Genomic DNA, 15119 nt, shown 5'->3' with positions numbered 1-15119 from the left:
ATCCATCTCCAAATATAAAAACAGTCAAATGACTCAAGTAGCCATAACAGACTGTCCTGACATACACTCCCCTCCCCAATCGCCGCCCCCCCCCAAATCTTGAAGTTTAGTGTGGAAGGGAACTAGTAAAGAAACAGAAAACAACAGAAGAGTTAATCATAGCATTAATACCAGTTTCACATGGAGCCAAAATAACAGTCAGATTAATACTTCCTACTAACAAGCAATATATATCTATATTATAAATATATCTATAGTATAAGTATGTATACACAAACACAGGTCCTCAGAGTTTTCAAATTTAGTTTATCCAGCTTGGATAAATCAGGAGTTAATCAGGAGTTTCTAAGTACCCACAGAAGATAGATGGGAAACCTTCTGCCTGTAACAAACAAGGGCAGAAAGAGACCTGATGATTAAAAATTGAAAGAAGGACTAACTTCAACTGAAAACAAAACCTCAAGCTGCAGCATACACTACTTTAGAACTTAAGATTAGCAAGTGAACAGATGTTGTAGTTCAGGCAGACAGCAGTGGGCTGGATAATAAAAATCAGTGGATTAAGTTCTACTACAGAAGGTGAACACAATATATTGCTTCAGCACTTAAAACACATGCAACAACAACAACAAATTTAATCGTATACCTCTTAAAGGAAAAAAATAAAAGGAAGAAATAAAACCTCCCCAAACCTCACACAACCAACCAGCAGACTCGGTCACATCGAATACCAAGCCACCTTGTTTCTGATACTACAGCAATGTTAAAGTCTGAAAGAGCAGGCTATGTATAGTGCAACCACTTCATCAATGCATTCTTTAATGTGATTAAATGACCTAACAAGCAAGAGAAAAAAAAATAATTTCCCTCAATGGATAAGTTCTAATCTATGTTTAGAGTCTATTTCTACTTTTGGCCTCAGTTTTTGGCTGCCTTTAGTGCAAGTTATCACTTTGCAGTATACAGAATAGCTAAAACCAGCTCTGGCAGCATCATCCTCATTAAATGGTTCTATTTATCCCACCCTCCCCCACTTTTCTTTTTTTTAAATGAGCAACCGAACAGTTCCCCTTTTTTAAACATCAGCATAATTATTTGTTCATCTTGTACAAAAAATGCTGAATATGTACGCTATAGTCTCCAAGAAACTAAATCTTGAATAAGTTTCTAAACTGAAATCATAAATTAAGCAACACATACATAAACCCTATCAAAAATGTCTGAAAAGTCAGTATTTGTATTACACCCTACGAATATCTGCCTACATTGCAATCACAGGAACTTCAAATTATCCCTGTTTTTTCAGCTGTAAAGCTGCCATTCTCTCAGCAACATTTCATAGGAGAGCTGGTTAAGTGATCGGCACCACTGCCTTCCTATTGGGAAACAGAATTTACACCACAGAATAACTGAGGCTGGAAAAGATCCCCGATATCAAGCCCAGATCAAATTCTATTGGTTTTTAACACATTTTTAAGCATTTCTACTTCAGGAGAACCACCTTTGCACTTTTCATACACACCATGCCCCAGTACTACCTCGGTTCTCTGACTATCTTCTTATGCTTCCAAGACACACATTACATCAGTACTTTAAGAACAAATGCTTCAGCCATCCATCTGCGGTTTTGGGACAGTACCCAGGAGACACACCCAGTTAAACCAGCCTAAACCAACTAAGAAAGCACAGACAAAAAAACTGAAATAAGGCCATTCACTCTGCATTCAAACTTTGTTGGGTTTACTCACACCTGTGATATTTAAGATGCATTAGGTTTCCCCAAAAGCAAGACAAGATGTTCACTCCCAAGCGCTTACAACCAAATAAGGTTTGTGACAGGGAGAGGGTACCAGAACCCCAGGGAAGTTAAAGGAAGAGCTCAGTGCTGAGGCAACTGATGAGCAGGATTTAACTTACTAGAGCCAATTTCAACAGCTAGGTTGACAGATTAAAGAAACAGACTTAAACAGTCTGCTGCAGTTTAATAGTCAGGTATTTCACCCATCTGTTTGGATTCCGTGGGCTTCCTGCACACTGGATTTACATCTACCTCATTTTAACTGAGCAGGAAACAAAGTGGTGACGTGAACATACCCAGCTGCACTATCAGAAATATTTGTTAGCCTATCTACAGTCAGTATAATTCAAGTAGGGATGACAGGCAAAATAACAAGCACATTCCTTTACTGCGTGCATCCTGGACATTTCCTGTATTTCTAAATTGTATTTCATTTGTATTGTATTTCTTGTATTTGAAAATACACTAGCCGAGATGCTGTAGCATATTACAGCACATAAAACAGATCTTTAAAAATCAAAATGATTCTCAGCAGAAAAAAAGAGTTACATCATTACACTTAAAACAGGTCAACCTTTGTGGTACTACAGCTCCAGCATGATGCCAACAAAACTCTTATCCTGTACCCTTCACCTACCAAAGTCTTCAAGAGAAGTGCTTTGCAATGTCCTGCTTTCAGCTGCTACCAATTCATCTTGAAAACTGAATTACTTCTTCAGGGAGTTCTACACTTCCAAACACATGCTCATTTGCATGCCCTTTGCAGCACTCAAGCACTCTGGGGGACACCTGACACGCAGCAGAACTTGTCTTCTTTATTTTTCCCCATTTAAAATATTTGTGACACTACCATGACAACTTCCTCTCTTCAGACAGGAAGAATTTTTTCACGACAACAGTGAGCTCTTGAAAGTTACACGATTTCATGCCGCTATTCATCTACATCTTATCTTAAGCAACCAGAGACAACGTCAGGATGGGCGGGGGGTACCAGGAGGGTGCTGTTGATTTCTGAACAAAACTAGTTTTCAAGCCATGTGTGAGGCCACAGAACAGAGCGCTACACAAACACACGTGGAGCTACGAGAAGCAGCAGAGTGCTCTAAGGTCATTTCATCAGTATTTCAAATATTTTGGCAGCGTAACACACTACAACACATCATGCAGACAGGACTTCCTTGCAAGCCATTCACAACTGAAATGGGTAACAATGTCCAGATTGTCTAACACATTCCAACAAACGAGCCCATCAGAAAGCCCTCAAGCACTGTTCAAGTATGAAACTCCTTCTCATTCAAAAATGCTGCTTTGCTGGGGTTGGCAACTGAAAAAAAAGAGGAAAAAAAACCCAAACAAACTACCTCACATACGCTGCCACCTGAATGACACCAAAGCAGTCATCTCCTCTAACGAATAAACACTTTTGAGACGCTTCAGCCACACTATTGCATCTGCATCTGTCCTAATTCCTGTCCACATCAGGAATTTTCTTTCCCTCTATCCCCAGCCCAAGTCAAAACAAAACTGGACGATAGGGTGAAAACAAGTTCTACACCAGCTTTGCTTTGTTTGTCTGCTTTGTTGAACAAGCCTGAGAAACCTACTTGAGCTCAACCATCCCATGTAATCTGCAGCAAACTCTCACTGCTACTGTATTGTGTGGGATCAGGAATTCACCCAGGGAAAGCTTTTGCAAGTGTGTCGCTAAGCAGTCCTGGCTCCCAGGCACCTCGCAGCCTAGCTGTTCTTCTGTACATGAGTCCCCTATGCAAGATCCAACACTGAAATATCATCTGCTTATTAACATTTATCTTCCTGTTGTCAAGTTTAAACATTTGACTTAGTTTTTAGTAAACAAAATAGCTTCTTTTCACCTACAGCAATCAAATGTATGCCACGCTATAGATGTTTTAATACTTTTCCCTGCACAAGCAACAAAACCAGAACTTAATTTTTAGTCTGTTTCAAGAGCTGTGAGATTTGGTGTAATGCAGCAACGCTTCTTAAGCAAACACATTTTAAATGTTTTAGGTTACACTCGAAAATAGCCGCAACACATCTGCTACCATTCTCCCAGACACACAACTACCATCCCTTCCCCGCCTTACCACAACGCCTGCCACACACCTTCCCCTTCCCAACAGCACCACTGCCGCACGGGAGAGAGCCGCTACATCCCCTTCCTTACCAACACGGCCGTAGCCAGGCAGGCTTCTTCAGCTCTGTGGTTGCAGAGAAAGGGCACTAGATGGCAGCTTGCCCCTATACAAGTCCACCTTCCCCCTCGCTCTCCCTAACGCCTGCCCAGCCCATGGAAGCGCACACCAAGTAGGGGCACGCCGCTTTAATCAATGGTTTAATGAAAGGTTTTGAATGGAGACGCTGCATCTGCACAGCTGAAGCAGTCTCTGTTATGGAACAAAAACCTTCTAGCTACGGTGTTCTGATTTCCTTCTATTTCTTGACAAAATCAAGCGTGTCAAAAAGTCTAGGTATAACACAAGAAAATAACGCTCCAGAAATATATCAGTTGTGGCAAAGGTAGCAAAGACTCTGACATCATCTAGCAAAGGACAGATGCTTCCATGCTGCGCTCCTACTATCCAGACACACTTATAAGACTAAAACACTCTGTTGACAGTTGTTAAATCATAACTCGAGAGAAAAAAAAAGTAAATCCAACCTACCACATTTCTGCACAACTGAATCCTGTCTTGAGCCAAGTCATACTCGGTCCAAATCTTCCGCAATTTTTCCAAGGAACAGGGAACAGTGAGACATCCTTCTGTAACCACTTTTATGGCTTGTGAAACCTGCTCCTCAAAACAATTCTTCTTATTTTTGCACCTAAGTTGTAAGAAGCAAACAACATTTTACCAGGATTTTTATTCCAGAGCTTAAGCAATTTAAAAATCAGTGCTATTCTTTAGACTCCTTGAACATACAAATTTTGAGATAGCACCTGCAATGTTAATAACCTAGTTTCTTTCAAAAGGTAGCAGCAGCAATTTGTCTCATTCAGCTATTAAATCTTGAGAAAGGAGGAAAAACCTAGAATACATACATTCGTTATATCCCAGTACATCGACAAGGCTGTAGACGGAAATTCCTTCCTGCTCTTTATTTGCCTCTTGTTCTATTTTCTCCCTTGCTATTTTTTTTTTTTTACTCATCTTCCATGAACACATAAATCTATATTTATATATATTCCTTCTTCAAGGAGCTGATGGTCATCTCTATTTCTTCCCACTGCAGTTTTGTCCCTTCTTTTAAAACTACAAGAGCTACCGAAAGAGATGCACTTCTTACAGCAATACAGATACCCGAAGAACTCTTGACTACCCAGTTACTTTTAACAACTAGCTGTATTTACTAATTAGCATCTTCCTTGAAGATGGCATTGAAAGCTCTTTTTGCAAAATTTGTGGTAAAGGAGCAGAAGTGAACCTAACTCATTTATTAAACATTGAGAAGCGGGCAATGCAGATTCCACTGTGTGCTTCCAAAAACCTCAGTTTTCAACCATCGTTTTGGGAAACACTCTCCTCTGCAAACAACATTAATTTTTTCTTAGAAAATTAACAAAACAAAACTTTCTGGAAACAGAAAAGCATGCATGACTTCAAGAGATAAGCAGGGCAATGATAAATAGTACAATTTCAGAAAAAAACACATACCTAACTCCTTTTAATGCCTTCATCTTAGCAGCCAAACTTGTCATTTTCATTCCAATGCAAGTACGTTGGGCTTCCTCAAAACTTTCAGCAGTTTTCCTAGATGCTTCCTTCTCTCTCTGATTTATGTATTGGTTTTGGAACAGTGTTTCAACAAAGGGAGGTAAAGACAGACCAACAGTCACAAGTCAATCAGGATTACTAACATGCAGACCTCAATCCAGTTCTTTCAAAACTAGAGATAAACACACGCTTGCACCCACGCGCACACTGAGCCAGCCCTCTTCATCAAAACACTAACAAAAGGCCTAGAAAAACATGCAAACTAATGAGAATAATTTTATGATTTTCTTTAACAGCTTCTTAGAGGTTAATGGTTCATTTCCTTCCCTTCATTTCAGCAGTGATGTGTTCAAGTGCGCTGAATTACTCCCCACTTGCTAGCAAGTCTTGAGGCAATATAAAATTTTTTTCTTCCCTTGCTGAAAGATTCCTACACACTAGTTCAGGGGAAAAAAGAAAAAAAGTCCAGGACTTCATTAAACTCCTTACTCCCATCACTACCACACCTCAAAGCGGTGCAGCAAAACAAGAATTCTTGCTGTAAATACAACCATCCTGCCCGACCTTCCTACAAGCAACAAAAGAAGCCCACATACCACAGGAGCCTATATTCCTCAAAGGACAATCTAAATTTAAAAGCTCTTGCTCTCATACCAGAGATGCTTTCATTAACTCCACTTTAAGTAATGAAAAAGTCTTTAATCATCACTAGCCTTTCAGACTCTCTGCATACTATGTATAAAAAATTATATAAAAAACCCTAAAACCAAATAAAAAAAAAGTACAAGGATTTAAATAGTTTTGTATTTGCAGATGAGCATCCAAAATCTCACAACTGCCAGATGAGCCTTTTTTTTAAGTATTCCTCAAAGCCATTACCACACATCACCCTTCTAAAACAATTCGTTGCCTACCGCAGTGTTTTTAGCAGGGAGCTAAAGAATATCCACAAGATTTTCTTTTAAAGCAGTTCACTTGCATTCAACACAAAATAATAATTAGAAATTGTAGAAAAGAGTTTTTAAAAAAATCCTAAGTCATATATAAGAAATGCTTCTAAGAATTCCTTGCACCCAAGTGTTTTTTCTTAGCTGCAGACATGTATTCTGTTGCCTGTTAATATGTATAGAAGTGCACAAACACTCCGGCTGCAGCGGATGGAGAATTTGTGCAACGACAGGTTAGCATATGTAGAAACTCAGGTGTTCTAGGTACAGGTAACCAAGCAGCAAAGCTGGTTATAAGCAGTTTTATTCCTCAAAAAAAGAAAAACAGCTGTGTGCAAGCTCAAGTTTGGAGGTGTCAAAAGAATTTATACAAGAGCAGATTTTCCTTTTGGATCTGTGTTTGCACAACGTTTTTCTGAATTCATGCAAACAAAGCATTCTTTCATGCAATCTCTTCTTAATGTTGCTGTTTATCACACTTAAAAAGCATTTACGGCATTTTTAAGCCTATCAGTAACTATCATTAAGTACTGTGCTTCTCAGCACTAGGAACTTCTTCTGGAAGCATAAACATCTTTTTTATTAAGCAGCAATTAAGGAAATAATAATCTTTATCTAGTTCTAAAATTCTTGCTATGATTCTATGATGTTAAGGAATTTTCAGCACAGCACACAGAAACCTATTTTTCCCCCTCTGAAGCAAGCTAAAAAAAGGCAAGGATTACATTTTTATAAACAAAATGTGTTTTTAATCACAAAGTGCAAAACTGCACATTCAAACTGAACCTACATTCAAACTAGAGGTGCAGCACACCCGGTGGCAAGCCAGCAGGTACAGCAAGAGGAGTGAGGCGCAGTCCAATCTGGGCTGAGAACCTCCTGCCAGCACACACCGACAGCACCTCCCTGCACCAGGGCAGGGACAAGTCTTACCCCAACCAGTTGAACCCTTCTGTATTCCAAACAACAGTGCTCAGCCCAACTGCAGCATGACAAAACCGTAAGACAGAAGCACTGTCAGAAACACGAGGACAGAAGCATCACCTTTGCATTTCCACGTACCTCAAGTTCATGTTCTAGCTGTCGAACCTTCAATTCTAGTTCCTTCTGCTTCTGCAAGAGTGTTACGTTCTCCCTTCTGAGACCTTCTCTCTCTTCGAACAGGTTCTGATCTGGTCTTATTCGTGACAATCTGGTATCTGGCACTGAGAGAGAAGCTGGAGTTTTTTCCCTTTTAAAAATTAATTAAGAGGAATTAACAGAGAACAAAACAGACATCAACAAAACACAATGTGCATTCTTTCATGCACATAATTCATAATTTCAGTAATGATTACAGAATGCCACATCAAAAACCTACAGAAGCACCTACACAATCATGTTTTACTTCAGAATTTGTATCCCTCTCAATATCAATCCTTATGAAGACTGTCACGCAACACCAAGGAAAACAGCACAGCATCTGAAGACAACCCTTTATATGTTTTCACAGCTGCAGTCTTTTCCATCCAAAACACACCTTGCAATACCACACCGCAGAGCGAGGAAAACCAAGGTCCATTGCAACCAAAATCCATTTCTTCTGCACATTAAGTAAGTCAAACCACTTTCAAGCTAGCGTTTTGGATCTATACCCTAGAAGTTATTTTTATAACAAAGACGAGTCATGTGAAGCCATCTGTTTCAGAGTATTGTGACACTATTATACAGTACCACAGTGTCACCAAACCTCGCGATCAACTTCATCCTCACCTGCACGGCTTTGGTTACATCCTAGCTTCTTTCTCAAATTCCCTTTGCAGGCATACCACCCCTAATGTGCCTGCGATGTGCAAAAAGTTAAAGGACATCAGAAAATACAAAAATGGAATAGAGAATCTGCTGGTCACCGGCTGCTCAGGCCAGTCCCGATAGCTTTGTACACAGAAGTACCTCAACAATGAGTGCCACACACACAAAACCAAAACAAAACAAAAACACACCACTATTTCTTTTTGATTCAGAGCATATCTGTAACTCAGAAAAAAGGGCAGATCAGAACATCAAAATAATTCCAGATGAGGTACTTTACGATAAATTTAGACTTTTTTTGAGGAGCACGTAATTTTACATTAGTATTTGTTAACAGCAAAGAGTCACCTCAATGATAAAACTGTAAACCAGATCTGCCTACCATGCTGGTATTCAGAACGGTGTGCCCTCAGGTGATTTATTAAAATGTTCAAGCTCAAATTACAGAACATTCTAAACCATTTTTTTTCTGAGAACTTTACTTCTTACACCATCTCAACTTTCTGAAAGCCAAGTACCATCTTTCCCACCCACAAACATTTTTCTCAGCAGCCTGTTGCCATGGAAATCCTAGCAACTGTAGGACAAGTCTCTTTAAAAAGATTTCTGACAACAACTGTAGCTGCCAACTTACCACCACCTCTTGTCAATGTAATTACAAGTTGCAGAGACACTATTATGCCCCAAAGCTTACTTCAAACTGTGATTACTGGCTTTATTTCTTAAAAGCACACACTTACGTTCCTACACAAACAAATCACCAAAATATGTCTGACCTGCTACGTAAGTACACTTTTTTCCGCATTTGTGTCCAATGAGTTTTTAATAGGGGTAAATAAATGCATGATAGCTACAAAAAGCCTCAAGTACAAGCCTCTGTAAATGACACAGATGCTAACACGAACATCACCACATTGCCTATCACTTGAAAATCTGCTAGAGGCCCGATGTCCTGCAACCTTCACTTTCAATTAAGCTTTTTTTTTTTTTTTTAACTCTGCTTACTAGCTGCTATCTCTTCCTTCTCTTTCAAAATCTTGCTTTAAGACACATAAGAATAGTCTGTCTCTGGAAATCAAATGAGGAAGAACAAGCTATGCAACCACAAACACACTAAGGACGAGTTTTCCACAAATTATAATTACCACCACCACAGCATGCACACCCATACACACACACAGACTCAGATATACCTCCCCTCCAGAGTATCAGCATTACTTGAGGCTGGAAAGACAGAAATCGAACTTTGTATTTTTGGGACTCGTTTCCCCCTGCACCTTCTCATGTACCCACATCCCAGCAACTAAGCTAATCAGCTCACTCATACAGTTTCCTATGACATCTCACTGCCTTACTTTGGGGCAAACATACGATTTCCAGCAAAATTCTGATTCTTCATCCTTGAAGCAACTAGGTCAAATCGCCCTCCTGGCATGCTGTACAGCAGGGAATTAGACCTGTTTCTCCGCAATGGAAGTGAACCTTTTATATCCCCATGTTCGTTCTGCATGACAGCTACTTCTCTCTTTTCTGCATCTTCAGTGTTTCCTGGAGACATCCACTTTTCAGCAAACCCTGCCCTGGCCACCTGTTCTCCAATATCTATACTTTCATCCTCCGCCTGGGCAAAAATGGTACCATCCTCATGCTTAGCTTTGTGACGTATTTTTAATCTTTTTTCAAAAACTAGGCTGCTCAAGAACTTCCTCCCCTGTAAAATAAAAACATGAAAAATAAATGAAGTTGTGTACTGGACATTCTGAACATTTTCAGCTTAAACCAGTCATTTTTCTTCTAAGTAAAAGAGGACATGTCTAAGACCAAAACCCAGAGAGCCGCACATGTAAAGCTTATGTTTTAACATATTTATTCAGAAACAATGCTGTTATCTGTACAGCCACAACTGCACCTGATCTAATCACTGTCAATGCCAGATTGGACTTCAATACCAAAAGTTCTCCTTCAAAGTTCAGCTTTGAGGAGTTCCGTACCACTGATAAGTGACTGAAGTCCAAAGTCACAGACTCTCAACAAAAGTCAACAGCCAGTTTACCCAAGTCTTTCAGAGGATATTTGACCAAGTACTTACCAGTATTATACAAAATAACATGAAAAATAAATTGTATGACATTGTTTACAGTCTTCCAATAAGTGGTCCAGAAGATGAAGCCGAATATAATGACAAATTTATTATTATGTGTATCTACGTTATGGAACTCTACTTTACTGACTACTCATTTTGATACTGGGAAATGCCAGAATTGGCAGCAATATCAAAGAAAAATGGCTTTGAAAGATCGAGGACTGCACTCAAAACCTTCAGAAGGCATCTGGGAGAAAGTCATTTTTATGAAAATATTTTTCTTCTTTTTCCCCACCACTTCTGAAAACAAGCTGGTTTTGCTGAAAAATAAGAAATGGTGTGTAGCTGAATAGCGAAACAAAGCAAGCAAAAAAAAAGATTTAGCTCAAGCAGTAAGAACTGTTGCTAAAAAAATCCAAACATCACACAAACAAAATGAAACCACAGGGAACTGAGAACAGGTATTTTCATTTGTCTTAAGTGATCCCATTAAGCCATGCCAATAGGACCACAGGGACAAGATCATACATAAAGGGTTTCAGGATCTCCTCTAAATGCCAGAGGAACATGACAAGGCGAGCAGGACAGCTGCTGCTCCCATGCCACCGAAGCACAGGCCATGGCAGTGACGAGCCTTGAAGCAATCTGCCTCTAAGACCATCACCAGTGTCCCAGAAAGGGACACTGTCAGCAGTAAAACTCGACCAAGGGTCACTTCTTCCAGCCCTGTTGGCATCAGCTCCTGAGGATTTCACACTCACTGCTGGCCAGAGGCAACAGGGTTCCTACCACCACTCTCATTCCCTGTTACTTTCTCTCCAGACGAAAAGTCTGAAGAGTACCCAGGTACATGGCATTCCAGAAGCTCACAGATGTAAGTGAATTTATCGCAGGCTCTGAAGGGGAAGAAACAGCAGTACTTTGTTTCCTTGGCGCCAGAAAGAACTCAGGTCAGTCAGAATGATACTCGAGGCTCTGAAGATGGCAAAAGCGTACTCTAAAAATCACCTCCCAGCACAATCGGAACCGGTTTTGACAGAATTATTTTAGCTTCTAAGTGTGATCAGGGCAACAGATTACAGTCCTCTCCAGCAAGCTCTGCCTTAAGAGTTCAACATCCAGCTCTCAGAAGACTCCTCCAGGTGGCACCGTGCTGATATTCTGCAGCATCTATTACAGGTCCATCATCTAATATTTCAAAATCTGTTACTCACCTGGTCAAACATGTTTAAGTTCTGATCAGCTGGTATCTGCAGTCCCCAAAGCCTGTACTTTTTGGCAACAGTGGGACACTGCAAGTCTGGTGGAATTTCAACTATGTCTGATCTATTCAGAACCTCAGAATTTCCATAATCAATGTACAATACCTGACACTGCAACAACACAAAACACAAATGAGCAGAAGTTACACAAGCCTCCTACAGAAGTATGCGCTGACAAGTACTAGAATATCGGCATTTTAACATGTGCATGCTGCAGAGACCAGAATCTTCTGTACTAAGCCTAGCCACCCTTCAGAGGAAGGGAGTTAGAAAAATCTCATAAGGTCACACATGTCCACAAGCTTAGCGACAAAACTTCAAGTAACAAGATCTTTGATGGCTTTCTTCTTTTCCCCCCACTCTACACGCTATGATTAAGAAGCAATACAAGACTTTCTTCAATGGACAGGTATGTAAACTCATGTCTCCAAGCCAAGGAGTCTGTTTAGAAATTATCATTTTAAATAGGAACTACCGGCCTCCTGTGTCAGTCACCTAATGCTGATTAACAGCTCTCTCAGGTCATTTGCGTAAGTGCTACCATGTCACAGGAAGGCTGCAATTTCCACCACTCAGTTGTTTTGAAATTACATTAGATTGCTTAACATTAACCACCACTCTTGAATCTCTTTTTATCATGAGATACAAATAGCACTTCACAGGTCGTATTTTGCCATCGGCATTTTTCAAAGTTACAGGTCACCTGAATTTGATCCGCATGTATATTCACTGCTTTTAAATGCATTCACACAGAAAGGATCATAAAGAGAAGAAATTTCATTTATTCCTATCATCCCGTATGTAGAAACAATTAAAGACTTTTAAAAAAATGGTTCCTGCCTTTTCATTGTTGATCACTTGCTGTATCATACATCTGTACCAACATTTATCTTCAGAAAAACACCCACCATAAATCTGGAAAGGAAAAAATAAATCAATGATAGCATTCTGAAAATATAAGGCTACTTCAAAATAGTATTTGTAATACATAACATTTTATTTTCACACTCTCTTGTAATTATCCCGACAACAGTACGAAAACAAAGTAATACATTTGATATCCTATCTCTCCTAATAACATGCCAGGTGCTTCAAAAACATAATACCCTGCTCCAAAAGCAATAGCTCAGAGAAAACACCAACTAGGAACACTAGGAAAACACCAACATTTTACATAGCAGACTCCCTTGGCTGGTCTGTTAATGTGTTGCTATAACTGCACAGGCCAGTCACACCACGCTGTTGGTGCATTTTCTTCCTTTTCAAAAGTAATCTAGGTCATTCACCTGCACACACAAACAGTCCTGACAAATCCTTTCATTCATACTTTACTTTGCAATAACCCATCAGTAGTTCACACACACAAACCAAGAAGCTGTCATCGTTCTTTGTGCGCAAAAGTTCTCATAGAACTGCTATTAAATATGTTATCTTCGTAAATATTGTTATCTTCGTAAGAGTACTGTGTCCAGCACATTTAACATTACAGGCTTTTGTATGATCTTCATTAGGCGGAACAAAGAATCCCTTCTCTGAAAAACCACTCTCCCCTTGCTAAGGATAGCCTATAACTTATACTGGACAATGAAAGAGAATTCAGCGCTCTGTAGATTACCTTCCTGTAGTATTTCCTGAGTTTTAAAAAAACAACCAAAACACATCTATGTTTGCCTAATTTAACTGAAGTCTGAAGCGCAGAAAGATTTAAATTTCCTCACACAAAATACACGTTTTCTTTAGGAAAGACAGCAGTTCTTAGAGGAATCTTAAGAGAAAATAACCCATTGCATAATCAAAGATCAAGAAAATACCTAAGAAAATGGTTGCATAGAACTGAAGCTTTTAAATCCAGGTGAAAAAAAAACTCCATACATACACAACCTACTTACCTTACTAAAATCCAGTTTGCCAAAAACTCCATTAGCCCGAGGACACGCTTCTGCCAGCGCACAACTTAATTTCAAAAGGTCATTACATCTATTGACATTCTAAGAAGTGTGGAGAGAGGGTATGAGTTATTAACTGTCACTTTTAATAGATGTTTGATAGATCATAACAGCCAAAAATGAAATCGAAATAGTTGCACTGCTGTTGAGACAAGTAATGCCCCACCTTAAGTTTTCAATCTTCATTATTTTAGTTCCATTTGTGAGCCTGCTCTCGTTTTCTTCCAAAATTTAATTAAACATATCAGGGGCAGGTAATATACCCCAGAGAAATAGTTTGCAACAAGCATTTTTAACAGTTTAATTACCAGCTTCTGCGAGCAGTATGCAGATCTTACTTACAAAGCCTCCTCACAAATTTAGTACGTATTTTGGATTCTTTTTCATTCTTTCCTTAATACAAAGAGACAACAGCTCCAGTACACCCCTTGTTCTCTTCACAAGCAAGACCTGGGTTTTGGTGTGGCTGAGAGAATCAGTCTTTCCAGTTACAACCTGGTATCTGAACCACTGTAAAACTCGGTCGATTCGAGTAACATGACATTTATTAGACAACATTCTACTGGTAATTCAAAGGAAAATAAACCAGAGCTCATAAAAGGAAAGAAAATGCTAGTGCAACTAAACACGAGCACACTCCTAGCTTCTGCACTTTACAATATTTTACACTGTAATGGAGCCTCAGAATGCCAGGATAAGAACCTAAAGGAGAATTACTACAACTGTTACATCTGAAAAAAATACATCTTTTTTTAGAAGAAGCTATTCCATAAACAGAGTGAGTAAAGTTTGGTCCCCCTCCCCAAATTCCTATTAGGGACATGAGAAGCAGGATTACCTCCCCCAAATGGCTCAAACGTGTGGGCTAATACGCACACAGCAATTTGCCTGCAAACCACAAAGAAAAGGCAACCTTCGGTACTCCTTCTGGATTTTCCCCTTCATCTGCTGCACCTCCCACGTTAATGAGAACGATTCACTCTTCGGAGCTGGTACTCATACAGTATTCCTCAGTAAACAGCAAGTATTTTAACCTTCAATTATTATTTTTTGGCCTACTAAATACTCATGAAAATCTAGCTGCAATTCAAACAGGTGGATGAACAATTCTTTCTGACATTCCAGAAAAGAATAACCGATTTTAGTCTAAAAAGGAACAAGAATACTTGCAGTTCTAAAATGTAAATTAATTTCTTTTTTTTTCCAACATCAAATGTTATTTATTCTCATTTCTACAGAAACTTGCTGGGGAAGGGGAATAAAATTAAACACCCGAAGTTAAAACCATACAGTTGTCTGAAGTCACCTGTGCCCAAAACGTTACAGCATCTTCCACGTGGCAGCCCACAACATCTTCAACTAGAGGGGAAAAAAAGATTTAATTATCCTCATGTGATTTAAACTAACACGGTGAGTTGTACTGCCTTTTTTTTTTTAAAAATCACATTACCTTTGTCATATACTGTGCCTTCATCCATGATGATGGGTTCTGAGCTATAACAAGACATGTATAGTTAAAAGGAAAATTTAGATATTCTGCCTCCAGAGGGAGGTA

The 15119-nt window shown here is 39.3% G+C and overlaps 1 protein-coding gene across 1 annotated transcript in view; it reads right to left on the bottom strand.

Annotated features, from left to right (window-relative positions):
• The window catches only part of STK31 (serine/threonine kinase 31), a 38935-nt gene extending 23893 nt beyond the window's left edge, over positions 1–15042 (bottom strand). Inside the window, exons 1-9 of the mRNA XM_009873348.1 lie at positions 15015–15042; positions 14871–14923; positions 13508–13606; positions 12459–12533; positions 11571–11729; positions 9629–9984; positions 7527–7713; positions 5476–5582; positions 4486–4645 (exon numbers count right to left, since the gene is read on the bottom strand). Coding sequence (XP_009871650.1) covers positions 4486–4645; positions 5476–5582; positions 7527–7713; positions 9629–9984; positions 11571–11729; positions 12459–12533; positions 13508–13606; positions 14871–14923; positions 15015–15042 — 1224 coding nt within the window. The remainder of the gene's footprint in view (positions 1–4485; positions 4646–5475; positions 5583–7526; positions 7714–9628; positions 9985–11570; positions 11730–12458; positions 12534–13507; positions 13607–14870; positions 14924–15014) is intronic.
• Between the last annotated feature and the right edge of the window lie 77 nt (positions 15043–15119).

Source organism: Apaloderma vittatum, unplaced genomic scaffold (assembly GCF_000703405.1).
Source record: "Apaloderma vittatum isolate BGI_N311 unplaced genomic scaffold, ASM70340v1 scaffold6377, whole genome shotgun sequence".
NCBI lineage: Eukaryota > Metazoa > Chordata > Aves > Trogoniformes > Trogonidae > Apaloderma > Apaloderma vittatum.
This window is presented reverse-complemented; position numbering and strand designations above follow the sequence as displayed.